At 42.7% G+C, this 20,395-nt stretch overlaps 1 protein-coding gene across 10 annotated transcripts in view; it reads left to right on the top strand.

The window, feature by feature from the left end:
• The window catches only part of bltp1 (bridge-like lipid transfer protein family member 1), an 85,813-nt gene that overhangs the window by 31,228 nt on the left and 34,190 nt on the right, over positions 1–20,395 (top strand). For 8 of the 10 annotated variants that reach the window (XM_086275284.1, XM_086275283.1, XM_086275279.1 and 5 more), the window contains exons 22-52: positions 141–317; positions 524–652; positions 1,256–1,375; positions 1,492–1,820; positions 2,456–2,706; positions 2,933–3,176; positions 3,343–3,834; positions 4,916–5,189; positions 5,291–5,428; positions 5,590–5,660; positions 5,955–6,128; positions 6,613–6,733; positions 6,890–7,039; positions 7,504–7,631; positions 7,927–8,129; positions 8,315–8,521; positions 8,646–8,857; positions 9,951–10,102; positions 10,467–10,617; positions 10,792–10,944; positions 11,111–11,351; positions 11,580–11,728; positions 12,370–12,601; positions 13,076–13,225; positions 15,286–15,470; positions 15,901–16,076; positions 16,212–16,797; positions 17,559–17,757; positions 18,173–18,436; positions 18,625–18,718; positions 19,781–19,831. In XM_086275284.1, the coding sequence (XP_086131410.1) occupies positions 141–317; positions 524–652; positions 1,256–1,375; positions 1,492–1,820; positions 2,456–2,706; positions 2,933–3,176; positions 3,343–3,834; positions 4,916–5,189; positions 5,291–5,428; positions 5,590–5,660; positions 5,955–6,128; positions 6,613–6,733; positions 6,890–7,039; positions 7,504–7,631; positions 7,927–8,129; positions 8,315–8,521; positions 8,646–8,857; positions 9,951–10,102; positions 10,467–10,617; positions 10,792–10,944; positions 11,111–11,351; positions 11,580–11,728; positions 12,370–12,601; positions 13,076–13,225; positions 15,286–15,470; positions 15,901–16,076; positions 16,212–16,797; positions 17,559–17,757; positions 18,173–18,436; positions 18,625–18,718; positions 19,781–19,831 (6,203 nt within the window). The remainder of the gene's footprint in view (positions 1–140; positions 318–523; positions 653–1,255; positions 1,376–1,491; positions 1,821–2,455; positions 2,707–2,932; positions 3,177–3,342; positions 3,835–4,915; positions 5,190–5,290; positions 5,429–5,589; positions 5,661–5,954; positions 6,129–6,612; positions 6,734–6,889; positions 7,040–7,503; positions 7,632–7,926; positions 8,130–8,314; positions 8,522–8,645; positions 8,858–9,950; positions 10,103–10,466; positions 10,618–10,791; positions 10,945–11,110; positions 11,352–11,579; positions 11,729–12,369; positions 12,602–13,075; positions 13,226–15,285; positions 15,471–15,900; positions 16,077–16,211; positions 16,798–17,558; positions 17,758–18,172; positions 18,437–18,624; positions 18,719–19,780; positions 19,832–20,395) is intronic. The other 2 variants (XM_086275276.1, XM_086275277.1) reach the window with 2 other exon arrangements.

Below are 20,395 nucleotides of genomic sequence, written 5' to 3'. Positions count from 1 at the left end.
ACTCTTTAAATCTGGAATACGGAAAATCTGGAGGCTTATTAAAGAACGTTGTCACAGGTTACACGTTAGGGGGAAAAAAAGCATCGTGTCATATCAATTTATGATGGTTTTGTAAGTGCAAATCCTTTCTTTTGTGACAGCGTCCCACAGCTGATGGGGTGTTGAGAGACGGCCACCTGAGTCTGTCTGGCCTACAGATGAGGGCCCATGCCATGTTCTCCGCTCAGGGCCTTCCTCTGGGCAGTGACACACTGGAGTATGCATGGCTTATTGATATGCAGGCTGGGGGGCTCACTGGGAGGGTCACTGTTCCACAGGTGTGTGAGTCTGTTTTATTAACTGGAATTAAACACCAGTACAGTAGAAATCAAACCCGCGTTTGCAAATTTTAAAGAAATGTGCAAATTTTTACTTAAAAGCTTGTCAGAGTGTGCTGTGCTGTAATGTTTTTCATGCTTCAAACCCCCGTAATCACTGTATCTATTTTATTTTCTTGTTACTGTTTTTCGTGGTGATTATTTAGGTGGCCAGCATGATTGAGTGGGCTAAGACTTTCCTTTTCCACGTGTTCTCCCGGGAGTTCCAGCTAGAACAACCCAAGCCCTCTGTCATCTGCCAGCACGGTGTTGATCGTCGCATCTGCGATGCCAAGGTGCAGCCAGACAGCATACAATGAAATACTGCGTGATATTTGAGACTCATTTCTAAACACATTTTCACTTTCTCTGCTGTCAGGCTCCGGTTTGAACTAGTTAGCAGTCGTGTGTCTGAATTGCTTACTGGAAGCTGCTAAATTAGATCATTATGGCTGATGGCTGCTTTTTGTGAGATTTGAATGCTGGTCCGAGCTGTCCTTTGTGAAATGAAATGTTCAAATGAGACCAGAAAATAAACTGAGACCACTTTGAGCCTTTCTTTAATGATGCATGACTCAGAAAGTGCACTTTTTCTCACAGAAAAACAAAGTCTGAGAAAAAAGTCTAACCCGTATCTATTTATCTGCTTGGAACAGCTGTACATACACAGCACCATGATGTATAAAATGATGGAACATGTCTCACAAAGTGTCTTGTCTGTATACGAATACTAACAAGGATATTTTTGAAAATGCTGCCTAAAAGCCCTCATTAGTGTCTAAGCCACTGTGTCTACAGGCTGTGCAGCAGTATTTAAAGCATAGTCTAACACTAAACAGCAGCTTGGCTTTTAGTAAAGGTTCAAAAGTTTCTGCTACTAAATGATGGTTGTCTTTCAGTTGAGCTGCCTCCCCGGTCACTGTCGCACATCCGAGGAGCTGAAGTACACCATGACCCGCCTGGCCATGGATGGAGTTGACCTCTTCATTGTCGAGCATGGCTGTGCTGCCAGTATCAAGGTAATGAGCGTAAAAAAACCAAAACTCTGAAGCTATAACTGTTTAACTTCAGAATGTTTCTTTTTCTATACTTTTTGAGGATCTTCTCTGTTTTCTCTCTTCTTCCCCACCTCCAGACGGGCATTATTCGTGTAGCCAACTGTAACCTGCACAACCAGGCAGTGGGCGAGGGCATCAGCGCTGTGGTGCAGGATGTAAACATCCGGCAGTACATTGAACAACAACACGCTGAAGTGACCAGGCTGCAGCCGGCTGGACAGGGTCAAGGTCCGGGTCAGCCGTTGGGTCTCGGTCAGCCGCCTTTGCTGCGACGTTCTGTCTGGCTGGAGGCGGGTGCAGTCAACCTGAACCTCATCACGGCAGATATTGCCCTGGCTGCTGACCACCCAGCCAAATGTGAAGTGCAGAGGCAATTTCTGGAACTGCACGATGCTCAAACCAAAAGGTAGAAGAAAACAAATCTAAGCATTTTGTTTTCCAAGCCACTATTTAAAAAAAGAAAAAAGTTAAATTTGTTTTTTTTATCTCAGCTTTCCAGCAGTGCGGTCACTAGCACCCATGAGATAAATGGGAGACCAGTAATAATTGCAGGTTTTGGAGAATGTAAAAGCTGACATTTCTTTTCAGAGGGGGACTGACTCACACTTTGAATCACACTCCTCTAGAATGTGTCACTGAGACAGTTGTGAAGCTATTCAACTCATTTACATGTTGTTCATTGTATTTCGTCATTTACAGTATCCTGACTCATTAAACATGATATCAGACTAGAGTTTTGGTCACTTGCTGTGATTCTGAATGGAATAATTAAGAATCTGTTAAGGAACCAGTGCTAGTGAAGTGCTTTGTTTTCAGTCTTATATTCCAGCATGTGTATTATTACTGTAGGTAAATGTTACAGGTACATTTTATTGTCAAGGTCCCAGTATGAATGACTGGATAAAATCAGGCGTACAGCAGGGAAAGAAACCCCCCCTTTTTTTTTTTTTTTTTTTTTTTTTCAGCTAAGAAAGAGAGCCCCAAAACTATTTTTCTTATTTACTCAATTTCTCTTATTTTATTCACTCCTCTTTTCCTCAGACTCTGGTTCCTGTGGCCAGAGGATGCCAGCATTCGGAACAAGCGAAACAGGAACCGCTGTGGCTGCCTCGGTGGCTGCAGGTTCTTTGGAGGTACCAACATGGGGCTGGACTTCTTCAAGCTAGAAGATCTGATGCCCTCCTCCTCATCTGCATTCTCTTCATCCAGCACCGAGTCAGACATGTGTTACGGCCAATCTTTGCTACAGCCTGGGGAGTGTATCATTACAAAGGAAACGCCCAAAGTGGATGGTAAGATTTATTCTTTATTTTCTACTATCAACTCTCCTTTTAAGGAAAAAAACAAAGAATAATTGCAATCTTTTTAATTCATAAGCAAACGAAATGGAACCTCTCTGACTAAACAAGACCCTGCAGGAAGAATGCGTTTCCTTTTCTGTCCAAGGTTCGATGACTGAGGGTGTTTTAGATAAGCAATATGTTGATGTACATACATTTTTTAATCCCTCTCATTTAGGAGGGAAGGCGGTTGGACTGAAAACAGACACACACTCTCCTTGTCTGCCTCCTGAGCTGCCTGAGAGACATGGTCAGCAACACCTGAGTCTCCAGGTGCCCCAACGATCCCACAGCTCTGCCTCTTCCTCTGAAGAAAACAGCTCCTCCAGTGCTGCCTTACCCTTACTGGCAGGAGAGAGAGATTCCCCCTCGCCAAGCACAGAGGAACGCGTGTTCCCCATGAATGGCAAAAGCCCTGCTGAGTGAGTAGCACATTCATGCAATTTACTGTGGTCCAAAAATTCTGAACCCCAAATACTGAACTCTTCTAGTTATGTTCATGTATTAGATATAAAGTGTTGAAGTTTTCCCTCTATATATTTCCTGTCATGCCTCCTGAATGCTGCATTTTCCCCGGTTTCTTTGCAGCACCCTAGGGGAAGTCCCAGAAGTATCACCGGTCTCACCCAACAGCTCCCAGGACCGCTCCTCAGTGCGCTCACCCCTCTGCTCTCCTCTCAAGCGTCAGTCCTCTGTGCACTCTGGTCGGCTGGGCAGCACCAAGAGCCTGTCGGCGGCCGTTTTCACAGATAAGCCGCCACCGGTGTTGTCTGGAGGCGTGCAGTTCAGCAGCGAGGTTTCCCGCAGCGATGAGAACGTCTTGGATTCCCCCCATCAGCGTAGAAGCTACGGCTCCTTTCCCTTCACGCCATCAGCGGACTCGAACACCTTCCATCAGTACCGCTCTGCCGACTCCAGCATGTCAGTGGCCGACAGCGAGGCCTACTTCTCCGCTGCTGAGGACTTTGAGCCAATCAGCAGCGCTGACGAGGGACCGGGGACTTACCCAGGACGCAAAAAGAAGAGGAGGCAGCAGATGCAGCAGCCTCAGCAGCCACCGTATCACATGGAGAACTACAGGTCAGATGAGATGATGACATACTTTAGAAAATGGAGCGTGCAATATTCTCCAAATGTCGCTAAGCCCCAGGGAAGCTTGCAAAAGTTCTCAAAGTTAAAGAGTTTGAAAATTTGAGAGCAAGAGCATGGTCAGATCATGTACAAGGTTAAGCATGGGGATTAAGGAGATGGTAGACTGAAGACAGCTCACAGTAACATCAAAGAGTCTCTCATTTCTCCTCTCTAAGAGCAGATGAATTAATGACCTGTTTAGAAAAGTTCTGACCTTGCTGCATTTCTTTCAAAGTGCTGCCCCTTTTAAATAATAATAATGAGCAGTTGTAAAGAATTTATATATTGTACATGTTAAGATTCAAACTCTGTTGAAATACACCAAGAGAATGAGTGGTTTCACTTGAAGTTTGAAGGTAGCTGGAGTTGGAAGCAAATTCAGAGACCTTTTAAAAACAAGTAACTAGAAGACCTTCAATCTTTACAATGATTGTAAAATGGCTCGATTCAACTATGAGTTGGAATACTTGAACCGTGTTATGCAATTTTTATCTTTAATACCAAACTAGTTGCAAATATCAATGTGTAAAGCAACTTGGCCTGAAGCTGAATACGGTGCAGCTTTATTTTATTACTGCGATTCAATCATGCATGCACGGCTGAACGTCATGGAGGGGATTTGAACAAATGAGATGTTTGATCCACGGCAGCCACTCACTGCAGGTATGTTTCGCAAATTGGATTTCGCTCTCATTCTGAAACTACCTCCTCATTTCTCTGCTGCCTTAAATTGCCCTCGCATTGATTTCAGCACGCTTTTTTTGATTGATACAGCGTCCACGAAAACATAAATAATCAATTCGCTCTCGTGAAAAGTTTCACTCGTGGAAACTATGAAAGCATAAAGCTGAATTCAAGAGCATAAAACTGCACACAGACGTTCTCAACATTTTGGTTCACAACTAAGCTTTCAAAGGATTTTTGCTTTTAGATGAAATGAAAGACCGTTTTGCACCAAAACACTGACATCTTTTTAATCACTTGACAAATTAATTTAAGTCCTTTTTATTCATATTTTGTCCTGCCACAGCCGAAGCTCCATCTACCACAGTGTTGAGGGTCCCCTCACGTACGTTCTCAATGGGGAGCTGATCACTGAACCACGTCCTCTGCCGATGCCTCCTACACTCCCTCCACTGCCGCCTCAGCCCCTGCCCAGCCACACATCTCAGGCCTCCTTTGTCTCAGCCCTGGCAATGGAGGAGGAAAGCTCAGTGGAGGCAGAAAAGATGGCGGAACCGGGCCCGGTAACTCGACAGCCTCACGTCATGGCGTGTTACCAGAACTACCTAGCCCACTACCAGGTAAATTCTTTAGCATTACACCCCTGATGGAAAATTCGTTCATCTATAGCCTGACATTATGATTTGATTATTATCCCTATATTTAACTTTACCTCTGCTAGGTCTCAAATTGGTCTGTCAAACAACCCACCAATAAAAGAACCTCAAAGTCTTCGCTGCATCGCCCCCTTGATCTGGACACGCCTACCAGCGAGGAGAGCTCTGGCTCTTTTGACCAGCTCTCCATCCCAAGCTTTAAGGTCTTTATCTTATAGTATTAGTCTTCATGTAGTGAGATTACTGACTCAGTCCACATGTATTATTTCCTCTGTAATGCTGTTAATGCTGGCATTGTGCCTCTATGTCCATTATTCACTCAGACCATCAGTTTAAGAATGGGCCTGTTTCTTATACATTACAGGTAATAAAGCACGGCCTCTCAGCCAGCTTGCTGTTAGACAGAGGTGTTCAGCTGATGGGTGAGAACAACAGGTATTTGACCTTCATCATTATCAGTTGAAAAATTCTCATAGGAACGTGTGGGCTGTTTTTTTTTTTTTTTGTTTTTTTTGTTTTTTTTTTTGCTTTAAAATCATAGATTTTTCCAATAACTTTTAATTATGAAGTTACTGTATTGCCGCTCAGCTTCATGGCATTGTTTTCTTTTTATCAGCCAGTAATGTGTCAGCCACCATTACTAATTATACTCTACAACACACAAGTTGCAGTCCTTTGAGGTTGCAGCTTCTTCTATGTTTGCTTTAAGCTTTCTTCATATCTCTACAGTACCCCGTATACACCCCTGGATAAGAGGGCCATGGAGAACACAGATGAGGACACAACCACAGATGACTGGTCTCTGGAGCAGCCCCTAGCTCAGACCAGAACCACTGCCATTGTGGAGGTGAAAGGAGCCATCAACGTGGTGCTCACACCTCTTGTGGCTGAATCCCTGGACAGGTAGTTACGACGCTTATCAGACAGAGTTAGCTGGCCTGGAACATTTCTGTTGTCAGGCTGCCTCATTAGCCACATCTCCTTTAGAAATGGGTTTTTAATACTGGTCTGAAAAACCAGATTATAAAGATAATCTCATGACTGCCAAAAAACTCTTTCTCACACTGCACTTTCTTAGTTTCCGGTTATTTTTAGCCTGAGGCTAAGATTTGACCTTAAGCCAGTTTAATCCCTCTGCACAATGAAACTTGGATCTAAAATTCTGCTGACAGAGCTTCAGAGTCTGGTTCTTTTCTTGATTGTTTAGCAGTGGGAATCTTTAGTTTGCCAGAGGCCAGCAGCACTGGGTTGGAAATGTTCTAAAAGACATTAATCACTTGTTCAGTTTGGAGCCTTTACAGTTTTTTGCAGATAGATAAAACTTGTATCAACTCTTTCTATAAAACTAGAAGTTTTCTAATAGCTCTGTGTACTTGGTTTGTTTCAGGTACATCGAGTCCATGGCCCACTTTGCAAGCATCCGACACCCAGCAGCTATTCTGGATGACCTGCACGGGAAAGTCCTCAATGAAGCCTATCAGATCAGCAAATCTACCGTCACTGAGTCTGTAAGTACAGCAAGTCACAGCGCAGAGCAACAACAGCTTAACATTTAAAATGTTGAGAGATTTAATAAAATCTCTGCCTTAGCTTAAAAGTGAGTAGAAGCGGAGTTTATTGCCTGTTGACTCTTGTCCCTCTATTTTGGGTCTGGATCCGCACAGAGCCAAACAGGCAAGCAGGAGCATAAGCTGTCCAAGACGGAGGGCACGACCCCTGGTTCCCTAAACATCTCCCATGGCCAGACAGACCTGTCCGTCAAACCAGATAATGTGAAAATCAAGGGCCTCCAAGCCAACGTGTCCATCCCCAAGGTGAGACCTGTGACCCAGAATAATGAGAGGCCAGTGGCTGTCCTAAAAAATATGCTCTAGCCACAAGGGGTCGGGAGCAAGCACAGAATCATGAGCACTACTGCAGATCCCTTTATACTGAAACAATGAATATGCAGTAGTTTCTGATTTTAATGTGGAGTATTTTAATAACAGCTTAGTGTTATTTAGCTGCTTGTTTATTATTTTCATTTTACTGTGGAGCTATAGATTTGGAAACATGGCCCTTTCCGAAGTTTCAGACGCCATTAGATTATACAAGCATTTTACAATTCGTCTGAATGGAATGTGTATGACTACTTAAATGACTACTATCATACTTTGTCTTGTTATTCTGGACACAAGTATTTCTGAATGTTTGATTTTGAAGAGCAATGTTTTTCCCACACAGCATTTAACTTCAAGTTGGATTTGTGTTTCTTTCTCTTGTTGTCTTTTATGTGCAGGTGAACCTTTGCCTCCTGCAGGCCTCTGTAGAGGAAGGGTCACCATCTTGCTCCAGTAAGAGTGTCACACATGTGTCTCTAGTGGCACTATGCTTTGACAGGATTGCCACCCAGTTCAGGATGAACAGGTAATGCCTCCAGCTCTACCTGGATATATGGATATATATATATATATATATATATATATATATATATATATATATATATATATATATATATATATATATATATATATATATATATATATATATATATATATATATATATATATATATATATGTGCTAGGTCAGTAAGATTTAAGAATTCAACCTAATTCAGATTTTTTTTGTTTGATTAAAAACAGGAGATGTGCAGAGTATGAAATCAACTAAATTTACATTATAAAGATTTTTAACATGCACATTTTCCGCTGGTGCTTTCAGGGGAATTGTAGAAGAGACTCCCAACACCACAGAGCATGGCCGACCCTCTGTCATGTTTGAGAAGTACGCTTCAGCCACTAAGATGCAGCCTCAGTCTTCGGGCTCTTTGCGCTCCAACGCTGGCATCGAGAAAGGCAAAGAGATTGCTGCAAGACTTAATATCCACCGAATCCACAGCCAGCTCCGAGGCCTGGACTCCACAGGTTGGCTTTGCAGAACAGAAGTATTATTTGAACATCACTCCAACCTCTTTGTTACAACGCTGTGTAACGATGTGGAAAGATTTGCTCTTATTTGACCTTCGCTATCAAGATTCGCTGGATTTTAGCACATGTTGTTTTTATAAGGTTTGTAGCATTTTCTAATAGTTGTGTTACTTCTTCTTCAGCTGTAGATATTGGCACATGTGCTATCACAGCAATTCCTTTTGAGAAGTCCAAAGTTCTCTTTGGCCTGGAGGAAATGGAGGAGTTTTCACTGGTGGATGAAACTGATGCCCAGGCAACAGCAGGCGATCTGGGCCGTTCTGCCGCATCTCTGGAGAAATGGGGCTGGATCATGTTTGAATGTGGCATTGAGAATCTCACAGTCAAAGGTAAGTCAATGCAGGCTCCTTAAACATATATCCTGACTAAGTTTGCTCCTGGAAATCTGAATATTCTGATTTAGATGACGGCTTTTCTGTAGCCATTTATAAATGTGTTACACTTGTTTTGCAGGGGGCCGTCAGTCAGGAGCTATTCTTTACAATGCGTTCGGTGTGATGGGGCGCTCAGACGCAGGAGGGAAGACAGGAATGTCAAAGTCCAACGGTTCAACCGGCTCTCAGACAGGAAGCGGTTATAGTACTGATATGTCTGATGACAACCTCCCACATGATGCTGTCAGTCCAGCCTCTGATGTTAATGAGCACTCAGACTCAGACGACCAGGTGAGAAACCAGAAAGTCTTCTAACCTGTGAAGTGGCTAAAAAAATGAGCATAACTCTGATGGCTTTTTGGTTAGGGTGAAACGACTAATTGCCATGACAGTAAGATATAGGCCACTGCACAATAAAGAGTGATACCAAAGTGGTTCTGGTAATAAACAGCATAACAGGAAGTTTAACCAAAATCATAAACTGTAACAATAATGCATTTGTAAGGGGGTTGAAGGGCAGCTGCATTGAAAAGATGAGGTTACTGAAGAAGTGAGATATTCATCTAAAAGGCAGAAGTGTGAGAAACAGCAAGACACAACATGTTCATCTTGCTTGAGCAGGCAGGCAGAATTTTCACAGCCGACAGGTGTTTCCAGATGTGATGCTTAAATTTTTCTGCAGAAGCATGAAACAGCCCGAGGACCGAAAAGCGAGTGAAGCTGGCAAAAAACGCATCAGTCTGACTTTGCTTCAGAATCAAACACTGTTTTGCACTGCCATCAGCTCCGATCTGGCAAAAAAATAAACCAAAAAAAGCAAACAGTAGGATCCTGTTGCACCGTTTCTTATGGAAGACTCGCAGGAACAAACAAATGCTGTGAAAAACATGTATCTACAGTTTGTCCCCCACGCTCTTGATGAAGAGGGAGTGGAGCACTGTGCAGGTTCCTCACAGGGGCTTTATTTCTGAAAATAGATTTCAGTCAGAATCATTTTAATGCTCCGAATCAAAGTCAGATAAGTGTTCATTTCCATATTCCTCGCAGGATATGTATCATCACTATAGAATTTATCCTGAACAACTAGGCAACAAGCTAACAGTGTCATAAAAAAGTGCAAAAGCTCTGCTGTCTTTAATGGACAACAGTCTGATTCAGATTTGTTTTGCTCACATGAAAGTTAAAACAATAAAATTAATGTTCAGATATGTGCAAAAAAAAAAAGTCAAACTTATTTCTCACCCACGAGAAAAAAAGATACAACAACCTTGCATACATTTTATTGAATCTGAAAAATGATCTGTGATAGGAAATGGAGCTCTACATGGAGGAGAGCCATAAATCCATTACCTCCTGTTAAATCCTCTTCACTTCTGCTCTGCAGGACGAAGGGGTCGAATCAGACGACCTGAAGAAAGACCTTCCTCTCATGCCCCCACCGCCTGACTCCAGCAGCATGAAACTGACCATTAGAGAGATCTGGTTCAGTTTTGCTGCTCCCACCAATGTGCGGTCCGCCTCACAGGCCATCTCCAGGTAGGGCTCTGTGATGCCTGTATGACTATACACTGTACAGAAAAGCTGTATTAAAATCACACCAGCTCTTTTCTTTACGTCAGCCACTTTTCATCATCGTCTGTCTGAAGCACGATAAACTGATTAGTCATTCTCTTTTAGTTTTAAGATGAGTTGTGAATTTCCTCATTATTTAGCCTACTGTGCTTGGCATCTGCACTAGAAAATAAAGAAACAAAGCAATTCTTAACCACTTGCAGTTGCAGGCATATTAATTTAAATGCAGTGCCTTTTAACCTATAAACTTTGCAGAAGTCTGATTATATTTTTGGTTGTAATGAGCAATGGTTATTAAGGTGACTGTTGTGTCTGTGTGTGTTTATAGACAGTTGAATCTTCTCAGCACAGCCACACCTGCCATTGGCGCCTGGTTGGTTCCCATTGACCAGCTCAAATCGTCACTTCGGAAACTGGACATGGAGGGCACGCTACGTGTTTGTGCAGTCATGGGCTGCATCATGACCGAGGCTCTGGAGGTTAGGAGCACATATGTGTATACATCAGGAGTGTAGGGTCTCCTGGTTGAATTGCTATTTCAAAACATTTTCTTAAGTGACCTTAATATAATGGAAAAAACATTTAAAACAGTTATAATTCCCAGCAACAGATGCTTTTATTTATTTATTTATTTATTTCTCAATCCCCAACAGAAAAAGAGCATCCACATCCCGATCAGGAGCAAGTACAACCGCGTGACCAAACGAGCCCGCTACCTCCACGAGAACCCCTCCTGCATGCTTTGTAACATCCTGCACCGCTACCTGCAACAAGCTGACTACTCCGTCATAGAGGAAGCTACTATGGTTAGTACGAGCCCTTCTCTTCTGTTGCACTGCTGCAGGATCATAACATGATCATGTGTAGTGTAGCCTCAAACGTCTCTTTTCTCTTGTCTTCTCTGCATTATTTAAATGAATCTGTTGTGAGTGTGAAACAGTGGCGCTGATCTCTCCTCTCCTTTTACCCCAGAATGATGGGGTTCCAGCCCTGGTCACTCTAAAGAAAGGTTTGGTAGCATTGGCCAGGCAGTGGATGAAATTCATCGTGGTAACTCAGGGTTTCAAGGCTATTGGTCTGATGAGGCCCAACCAGCTTACCAAACCCAAGGAGCCTCAGCAGAACCAGGGTGACACAATTTTGGGACTGGACAATGGAGCTGCTCTGCAGAGTGACACCAGCGCGGATGGAGCTGAATTTGAATTCGATGCAGGTGGGAAACTACAGCTTTCACAGTGCTAATAATATTGTGAGGCACCCATCTGTTGCCACAGATGGGCTGTGAAACTCTTGACCTTTACTTTGTCAGTGTTTGCAAAGATGTGTTATAGACTGATACCACTAGTTTGCTGAAAGGAGCTCTGGGGTTGAGTGACAGACTGTTCAACCTCTTTAAAGGATTTTTTTTTTCAGAGTTTTATTTTGTGTTGTTATTTTTAAGCCACAGTGAGTGAACACACGATGTTGCTGGAGGTAGCATGCAGCCGCCCCCCACCGAAGGAAGCCAACTCTGGTCCTGTGAGCGGAGTGGAGATCATGAGGAAACTTTCCAAGTCGCATACACACAACGAGTCTGTGCTCAGAATAAAGGTATGAGTTTCGGTTTTATGTCATGCATTCGTATACAAAGCAGGCTGTAAAGATGGACGATGCACAACTGATGGACGTACTTTCTTGTAATGAAAAAAATCTTCAGAGATTGTGGATTTCACACGTTTGGATTGTCGGTTGGATGAAATGAGGAATTTTAGGTTGTCGTGAGAGATTCAATGACTCTCTGAAGAGAGTCATTGTTTTTTGGTTTTATTTTTTCTGACATTTCAAAACCCAAGGTTGCATAATGATAGTCTGGTTTACATAAACACTTTGCAAAGGTAGTAGCTCTCCACTGCAGACTGATTGTGCTGTCTTGACTGTGGTATGAAGGTGATTCTGCTTTTGGAAAGCCAGGAGGGATTAGAGCTTAACACTGAGTGACGAGGTGACATTTTCCTCTCTCCTAATTTAAAGTGTGATGTGGTTATACAGTATTTTTTTTCTTTTTTAGACAACTCGGCTCTTTTGTCTAAAAAGTATTACCTCAGCTTTAGGTTCAGCCATGTTCATAATGTTGCCAGACGAAGTTTATCCCACCTGTCGCTGAACTAGAACGGGCTCTGGCAGCTTGAGGAAAAAATTATATAGTGTGAACACAAACTCCTCTCAGCAATCTGTACATTTGTCATACCCAGGGTTCGCATCCCTACCAGTCGCTGAGCTACACCAGCGGTGACACAGCAGCTGACTCACCCGCCCATGTGAGCCGCGCAGGCCTGCCAGCCAAGGACAGCCCCAGGAAGGAGAGCCTTCTGAGCAACCTGACGGGCAGCTTTCGGAGTCTGCACAATCTGCTGGAGGGCACGCCCCAGAGGAACGAGCCGTCTGCCGCCACCGCAACCAAGAGCAGCTCGCTCACTCGCACAGGTGCTCGCACTCGACTGCTATTTTGTTGTACCGCTGCTAACTGCAGTATGGGGAAGGTTCTGGTAAAAGTCGATCATTAGCTTGAACTTGATTTTCATCACAGCTTCAAACAATCTAGTTGCATTTCTGTTCCAACAGTGACCTCTGCTGTTCAGCAATTTCAGTAATGAATAAACTGCGGCGTGCTCTTAAATCCGCCACCAGCTCACTGTGAACAAATATGTAGAGAGAGAGAGATTTTCACTTAAACCCAAGAAGGACAAAGATGAGAAATAAAAGCTGTAAAAAATAGATTAGAATATGTTTTTAAGGTGTGAAAGTGGGAACATTGTGGAAACACCTCCTTATACGCATTATCCACGTGCTGACTGTAAAAGATGAATTATGCATGAACAGCAGTCAATCCAAGTGTAATGTCGAGGTTTTTGTAGTCTGTTCCGTGATGCAATATACTCTCAATCTCTCCTTGTTTAGGGACAGACATGCTGACTGAGCACCCGCTGCTGTCGGAGCCCTCCTCTGTCAGCTTTTACAACTGGATGTCCAACGCTGTGAGCAACAAGACGGGGGCTGGAGTCCAGGAGTCTCCGGTCAACCGCTCCCAGCACAACAGTCTACAGACAGGTGAGACACAATGAGCTTAATAGAGGATGATTTTGTTTTGCTATATAATGCTCTATTTTATGCATTTTTGTTATGATGATATTGGAATAGATAAAACAATTATTAACATATTCACTCTTGCGGTAACAGTTCAAAGTTTTCTGTAATGTTGTTTCAGTAGCCTCACTGGGTTCTTCTGTCAACCCCTGCTACCAGTACCAACCACTGCCAGATAACAGTCCAGAAGGAGGTCAGGGCTAAGTAGTCATTGAGTGCTGTGCTGATGGTGTTGTTGAACTAATTAGCTGACTAGCAGCTAGTTTGTGATTTCCCCCCATTAGTTTGTTAGCCATCCAGACCACCTTCATATATACTAGAGAGATATTTTTGATTTATTGCAATGAAAGAAAATTGGAAATTGCATCCCCTTTTTGGTTTGCACGATTTGCAAAATTAGCACAAAAGTCTGCAAAATTCGTAAAAAAAAAAAAAGACAGAAACCAGTTTGTTTTACAAAAGTATGGCATGCTATTGGAGACTAAAATGAAATGAGAAAAGGCTCTACACAGTTTCTGAAGCCTCAGCTCTGAATTTCTGGCTGTTTGTTTTTTTTGTTTGTTTTGTTTTGTCTTTTAGTTTTTTTAAGCCAGATGTGACCTATATTTGGATGAGGGTGGAAGACATGGCCTCCATGATCTTATATGTACGAGTCGTTGTTCTCTTAAAAACTCCATCAGGCTTTACTGTCTCTTGCCTCTCCAAAGTTGTGAATTCCCACCAATTAGAGTGATTAATTTAAATTCATCATGCTAGTCTCTTCTTGTGTTTAGTCTTGTTCTTATAAGCCTCTCAAACTGTTCTCACACCTGAATTCTGGATCGTATCAGAAAAACAAGGCGGGGCCCAGGCCCCTGTTGCCATTTCTTACATGTAGTACACAACAGATATCCAAGTCAAGTGTTCTCACTACTGGAAATGCTCTGTGTGGTTTAGATTAAAATGCTGCCTGGGCATGCAACATCCACTTGGTCAGTGTGAATTCATCATTGTCTCAAAGTGCAGAACACATGTAGGACTGAAATGTCAGTGATGCGACTAAAAAGCGTCCTCTGATGGATGTAGTAGGAGCCGGAGTAAAGATTTTTACTGAGGAAGGATGTAACGATGCCTCTGTTCGGGTAGATAAGGGGCTGTAATCCAGGTGTGCCAAGATGAACCCGTATAACAGTTATATATAAGATACAGACAGACGCTTTGCCCCCAGTGTGTCTTGTCTTTTTACCTGTACCACTGGTGCTATTTCAGGTATTTTCAAAACCTTCACATTGCAAAGACCAAATTTCTCCTTGTGGGACAATTAAAGGATTATTATTACTATTCTATTTTTATGTGGTACTAGGACTCCTTTTTGTTTTGTGAGTCTTGAAGTCTATACACCTCAAGTCATGTGGTAGCCTGTTAGCCTCTCTCAGCGTGAAGCTGTGTAAGAAAAGCTCATGTTGTTTCCTCACTGGTACTTTCCTGCAAAACACACTCTCAGTTTAGTGACCTGAAATTTCTCTTATTCCTCACAACACCACTCTATCCCTCGCTCTGTTACCCTGTACTCCCACTCATCTTCTAAGCTACAAACTGCAGCACTCTGCATTTTGTTTCACTCTCTCTTAATAACAGTTTATTACTTGGAATCAGCCATGCAAATGACTGAAAAACATTTGTTACCTTCGCAATTGTGGATACATTTGTAAGTGTGTAATGATCGGATTTGTGCCAAAGATGATTAAGTTCGTCGTTATGTAGTCACCCAAGTGTGAGCCAATGACAGCACAGCAAATTAGCTGCAGCAGTTTCTCACAAACAAATTAAGTAAGTGTGATGTGGCTGTTTACAGTTGCAAATTGTGCATTAAATGGCTGTAAAGTTCCACTTAACGTTCTCTCTTGCTGTCTGTGTAATTCTTTCCAACATGTTTTTTATGAGGAGCTGGAGTGGTAAAGTGCTCTGCTCTCTCACTGCTGCTTGTACGTGTGCCGGCTTTTCTTAATCCACGTGGATCCTAAACCTGCGCTAAACACCCTCAGGTGGGACGTGTAACCTGCCCACCATCCCTTCGGCCTCAGATTTCAACACAGTGCTGTCCAGTGACCAGAACACCCTCGATGGGACCCACTCCCAGCATTCCCAGCACAGCACGAGCCAGGACGACATGGCCGACATTGAAGAGGGGAACCAGTGTCCAGCTGCTGTTCAGCTGGCTGATGCTCAGGTTTGTCTCTAAATCTGTTTTTACACTTTATAATTAGACATGAATTAGTCAGGTAGTTTGTGTGATATCTGCTGCTCACTGATAAGTTTTAGAACTGGTTCAGAAATTGGTTTTTAAATTAGGCTTTTTTATGTTGATGCCGTTAAAGCAGATAAAAGCTAATTCACACTGATTTGCAATTAGTCCGATTTGTTTATCGAGTTAGAAAAAGCTGAATATCGAGCGGGTCTGTTGATAAGGAATCATTCTGTGTTAATATAAATGTCACCTGTCTCATACCGTTCGGCATTCATTGGGCTTTCCATTTCCTTATTTCACCGTTTTATTTTAATTTCATACGCAGATGTCAGACGGATAGAAAGCTTTTAGTTAAGTGTCTACAAAAATATCTTCTTTTCTGTGCGTTGATCGTCTGTTTTCATCCCCTCAGGTTGTTTTTAAGCCTTTACTGAGCTACACAGGCATCCAGGCCCAAGATACCACTCCGCTTAGCTATAAGATGTATTTTGGAGAGCACCTGTCTTTTTCCGGCAACCTCGAGTGCCTCAGAGCAGACATTGCCGACTCTGATACCACCAAGGAGCGCAAAAACAAGCGATCCAGGAGGTAAAACTGTCCTAAAACACGACAGGCACATGTTGCATTACCCATCCCTGCTTTTTGGCTTTTTGAAGCCTTTTTCCTTGGTTTCTTCTCTTAATGAAATTATCTGCTAACCCTTTGTGCTTCTTCTATATTAAGGCAAGGCATGGTGAACCTGCCTCCCCTTGAGTTCAAGCCAGCGTTGCTGATTGAGACTTTCAGTGTGAATGCCGTGGTGATGGAGAAGTCAACCAGCGCTCCTCAGGGCCCCACCGCAGCCCCGCTCTCCTTCCACGACCTCAACCGCCGCCACTACAATACATTCCACTGTGACTTCACTACAGCCTGCCAGGCCATCAGCCAGCGCGTCGACATGGCCCTGGTGCGCCTCATCCACCAGTTCAGCACCATGATCGATGATATCAAGGCCACGCAGACCGACATCAAGCTGAGCCGCTACACCGCCGGCTCGGCCTCCCCGACACCCACCTTCAAGGCCCGGCCGTATCGCTACTTCAGGTCGTCGGACTTCAGCCGCAGCTCCCGTGGAAGCCTGAATGGGGCGGGCCGCAGCGGAACCCAGACTCTGAAGAGCAAGAGAGGAGTGGGTGGAGGATCAGGAGGGGGAGCCGCAAATGCTGGTGGTTTACCTCCAAACGGACCTCCATCGGGCATGGACACGCTGGGAAGAAGGGAACCGAGAGGACGCAGCTCCCTCGGACGCTCAGAAAGACGCACCTCCAAGGTAACGATGATCATGACAGGACAAGATGGGATGGGACACAATGGATAGAAAGTAATGTGTATATTTTGAGGAGCCAAACATAATGAAGACTTTGCGCAGTAACTGTAAATGGTTGTGATGAAATTAAATGAAAACCTCTTGTGCCTTTTCAACGGCTCTGTGAGGCGCACCTGTCCAGACCAGTAGAATCACTAAATTCACTCAGCAGCTGACATTTCCTCCACACAAACCCTAGAGGGAGCCAGAAGATTATAGGATTTTCTCAGAACAGACAGTAGTATCTTAAACACATCTGTGATGTTTCAGTAAGAAATATTTTTTTGTTTTCAAAAAAACAAAAAAGTTTTTAACTTTAGAAATCTTCTTGCAAACATGTTTGACTTGGTGAAAGTTCTTTTGTTTCAGAAGTTGGAATATGAGCTTTGAAGTTTGAGGCACTAAGCACTTTTTAAATGAGATTTTTATTAAAGTAAATGATGTATGAGATACATTTGAAGTATTTTCCACTCTTGGGGAACTCTCCTGAAATAACTGAGTCACCTCCCTGACACTTATTTCACAAGTGTCTGTTTTTAGCTTTCATTAAGTGGCTCTGTCGTGACAGCTTACTGCATCATAACTATACTGTCAGAGTAAACAACGGGGTAATAAAATAAGGAATGAGTCAGCAGGCCTGTTTATTTACCCTTCAGCCCCACGATGCATATTGTGGCACGTCTACTTTCTGTTTCATAATCTGGAATATTGCGTAATGCCCTCAGGTGTCACGGAAAGGGTCCCGTGACGTGGCCGACCACATGGCGATCCAGATGGATGACTCGGACTCCATCACAGTGTCAGAGCAGAGCGAGCCATCAGCAGAATGTTGGCAGAACATGTACAAGCTGCTCAACTTCTACTCCCTCATCTCCGATCCCACTGGCATCCTGGAGAAAAGCTCCCCGGAGAACTGCCTTTCAGGTGGAAAAAAGCTTCCAGCACACATCCAATTCCACATTTCAGTTGTTTAGCTTAACTGTGTCTTTTTCATTATGCTTTACTCTTCGCTTTATTTTTAGAGGTTGTTACTGTCTTATAATCTGCACACTATGCTCTGCAAATCTGACTGACTTCCTTCATGATCACTGTTTTATAAACACCTTTTCATTCATTTCTCCTGTTTGTGACACGCCTATTTCAGTTTATCCTACTAGAATATTTTACTGCTGTAACAGAGGAGGCTATGAAGTAGTGACCATTCCTTCGGAGTGGGAGGATAAACTTTCCCAATTTAATAAAAAAAAAAAAAAAAAAAGTGGTGCATCTGTCATCACCGATTTTATAAGTGAAAGTACAGAAGCAGTTTTTAATGTAACGTGTAAATCTAAATTCACAGAGACGGGACGTCACACCTCAGAGCCGTTCTGTAAAGTGATATTTGAGAATGAGCAGCAGGACCCCAACACGCCCAGCAAGCCTCCCGGTGCGGGTGGAAGGCGACGCAGCCTTGTGAGCTCCGAGCCTCAGCACGTCACGCTCATCGTGTTCGGCATCGGCATGGTGAACCGCACACACCTGGAGGCGGACATCGGCGGGCTGACCATGGAAGCAGAACTGAAGAAGATACATGGAAGTTTCACCCTGAAGGAGAAGATGAAAGGTTAGGCAGGGATTTTGACAGAGATAATGATTTTTTCCATCTTTTTTTATGGTAGGAAAGATCCGATATGAAACTTTAGAAAGTCCCAAAGTAGATCGATGCAGGTGTGCAAAAAAAGGGAAGTTCCTGGTCAGTAGAAGTTTGGTTTGTTTGATCTGATCTCTTTTTTGGTGTTGTTGTGCCTGCAGATATTCTGCACCAGAAAATGACAGAGACGTGCGCATCGGCTCACATAGGAGGGGTAAACATCGTTCTGCTGGAGGGGATAACTCCTGACATTCAGTACGTGCAAACTCTCCTTCTGTTCAGCCTGTCGATTAAATATTTTAGCAGCTATTTAAAAAGAAACCAAGCGTTTTAATCGAAGTGCTTTGTTCCTGTCTGATCTTAACTGTATTGATCCTCACTCTCTCTCATTGTAATGTTTTTTTTTCTTTTTTAATAATTCAGCAGGTGGTAGTGTTTTTCTTTTCTATTAGTTTGAATGTTTTCTTTAAAAATGTGTCGTTTTTTTAATTCTTAATCACAATTTTGTAAAGTGAACAACTTTTGCAAAATGTACTCTTATCAAAACAGTTGATTGAGTGTTTAAGTATAAACTCCATAAACACCTTTAAAAGCCCTCTAAAACATGGTTGTGTTAGTGCTCAGTGAGAACTATTTACAGGCTCCTGTCCAGCCAGTTAATTTTATTATGTTTTCTTTTTACTGCAAGCAATTTCCTCAAAAGGTAGCCAACCTAATCAGGTTGCAAGCCTTGTATTTATGCTTTTAGACAGGCCAGTGTGTCTCCACACTGTTTTGATTCAGTTTATTACATAAATAGATGGCTTACTTAAGAAATCCTCCCACTGTGAAAATAAAACTGAGACCTAATACTGTTTCCATAATGTACCTGCACACTCTGCCTGTTTTTAAATTTATGTGGCCAAGACAGTAGCATTCTCGAGTTGTTACTGTGATTGCTTATTTTGGCTCTTGTCCTTTTGACTCAAGCAAAAACAGTGTGCGAAGACAGCAGGTCCCAGTGCAGAAGTAAAACAAAACAATGGTGTCTGACATATCAGTGGCTTGTCAGAAGTTGTTGTTTTAGTGTTGCCTCCTAGATGCAGTTTAATTACGAGTATGTTCAGCTGTGGTTCTCTGAGCTGCCTGAGCTCATCTTTGTGTTTTAACTGCTTTGTTAATCCAGAGCCTTATCATAAATAACGTCTGAACTTCTAAAACATTTTAACAGTACATTTAATGTGAAAAATTGCTCTGACCTTCAAGTTTCTCAAATTATTTTACACTTTCTTCTTCTTCTTCTTTTTAATTTGCTTTCTCTTCCAACTACTTGCCTAGACTGGAGGATTTCCCAACATCTCCCACCAGCACTGCTAAACAAGAGTTTCTGTATGTTTATGCTGCATTTTAGGGGACTCATTAAACCAAAAGCATAACTTCCTTAAATGTACATCCATCATTTGTTTCAGTCATCTGTTTACCACATCTGTTTTCAGTGAGCATTTACAATGATCTGTCCCCATTAAGTTTGTGTAAATGAAGCAACTGCCACCTGTGGATTATTGTTGCTGACTTTTTTTCTTCTTCCCCAAAACATAAAATCATCTGATTTCTTTCTCATCTCACTTTTTTCCTTATAAAATGTCAGAAAAATAAAAGCGAGTCAGTGCAGTATCTCTTTGTACCAGTGAGAAGCAGAAAAACTAAATATTTGAGACGCTGAAGCCAAAAAATGGTGTCTCATTATCTATTCACCTTTCTTGTATTTGTTTACAGCATCCATGTTCTCTTCTAATGTCATCAATCTGATAAAAATCTGCAGTCTATTAATATTTAGTCGACACGATATCATTTTCCTTTAGCTGAGCCAGCCAGGCTTGCAGACCGTACATTCTTTGTTATTCATTCATAGCGTCACTACCATAACCGCTCATTACGTCCCTAAAAAAACCA

The sequence above is a fragment of the Aulonocara sp. 'chitande type north' Nkhata Bay genome, linkage group LG19 (genome assembly GCF_057382095.1).
Source record: "Aulonocara sp. 'chitande type north' Nkhata Bay isolate Kocher_YH1m ecotype deep benthic linkage group LG19, A_spYH_male_GT1.1, whole genome shotgun sequence".
In the NCBI taxonomy this organism is placed as follows: Eukaryota; Metazoa; Chordata; class Actinopteri; order Cichliformes; family Cichlidae; genus Aulonocara; species Aulonocara sp. 'chitande type north' Nkhata Bay.
This window is presented reverse-complemented; position numbering and strand designations above follow the sequence as displayed.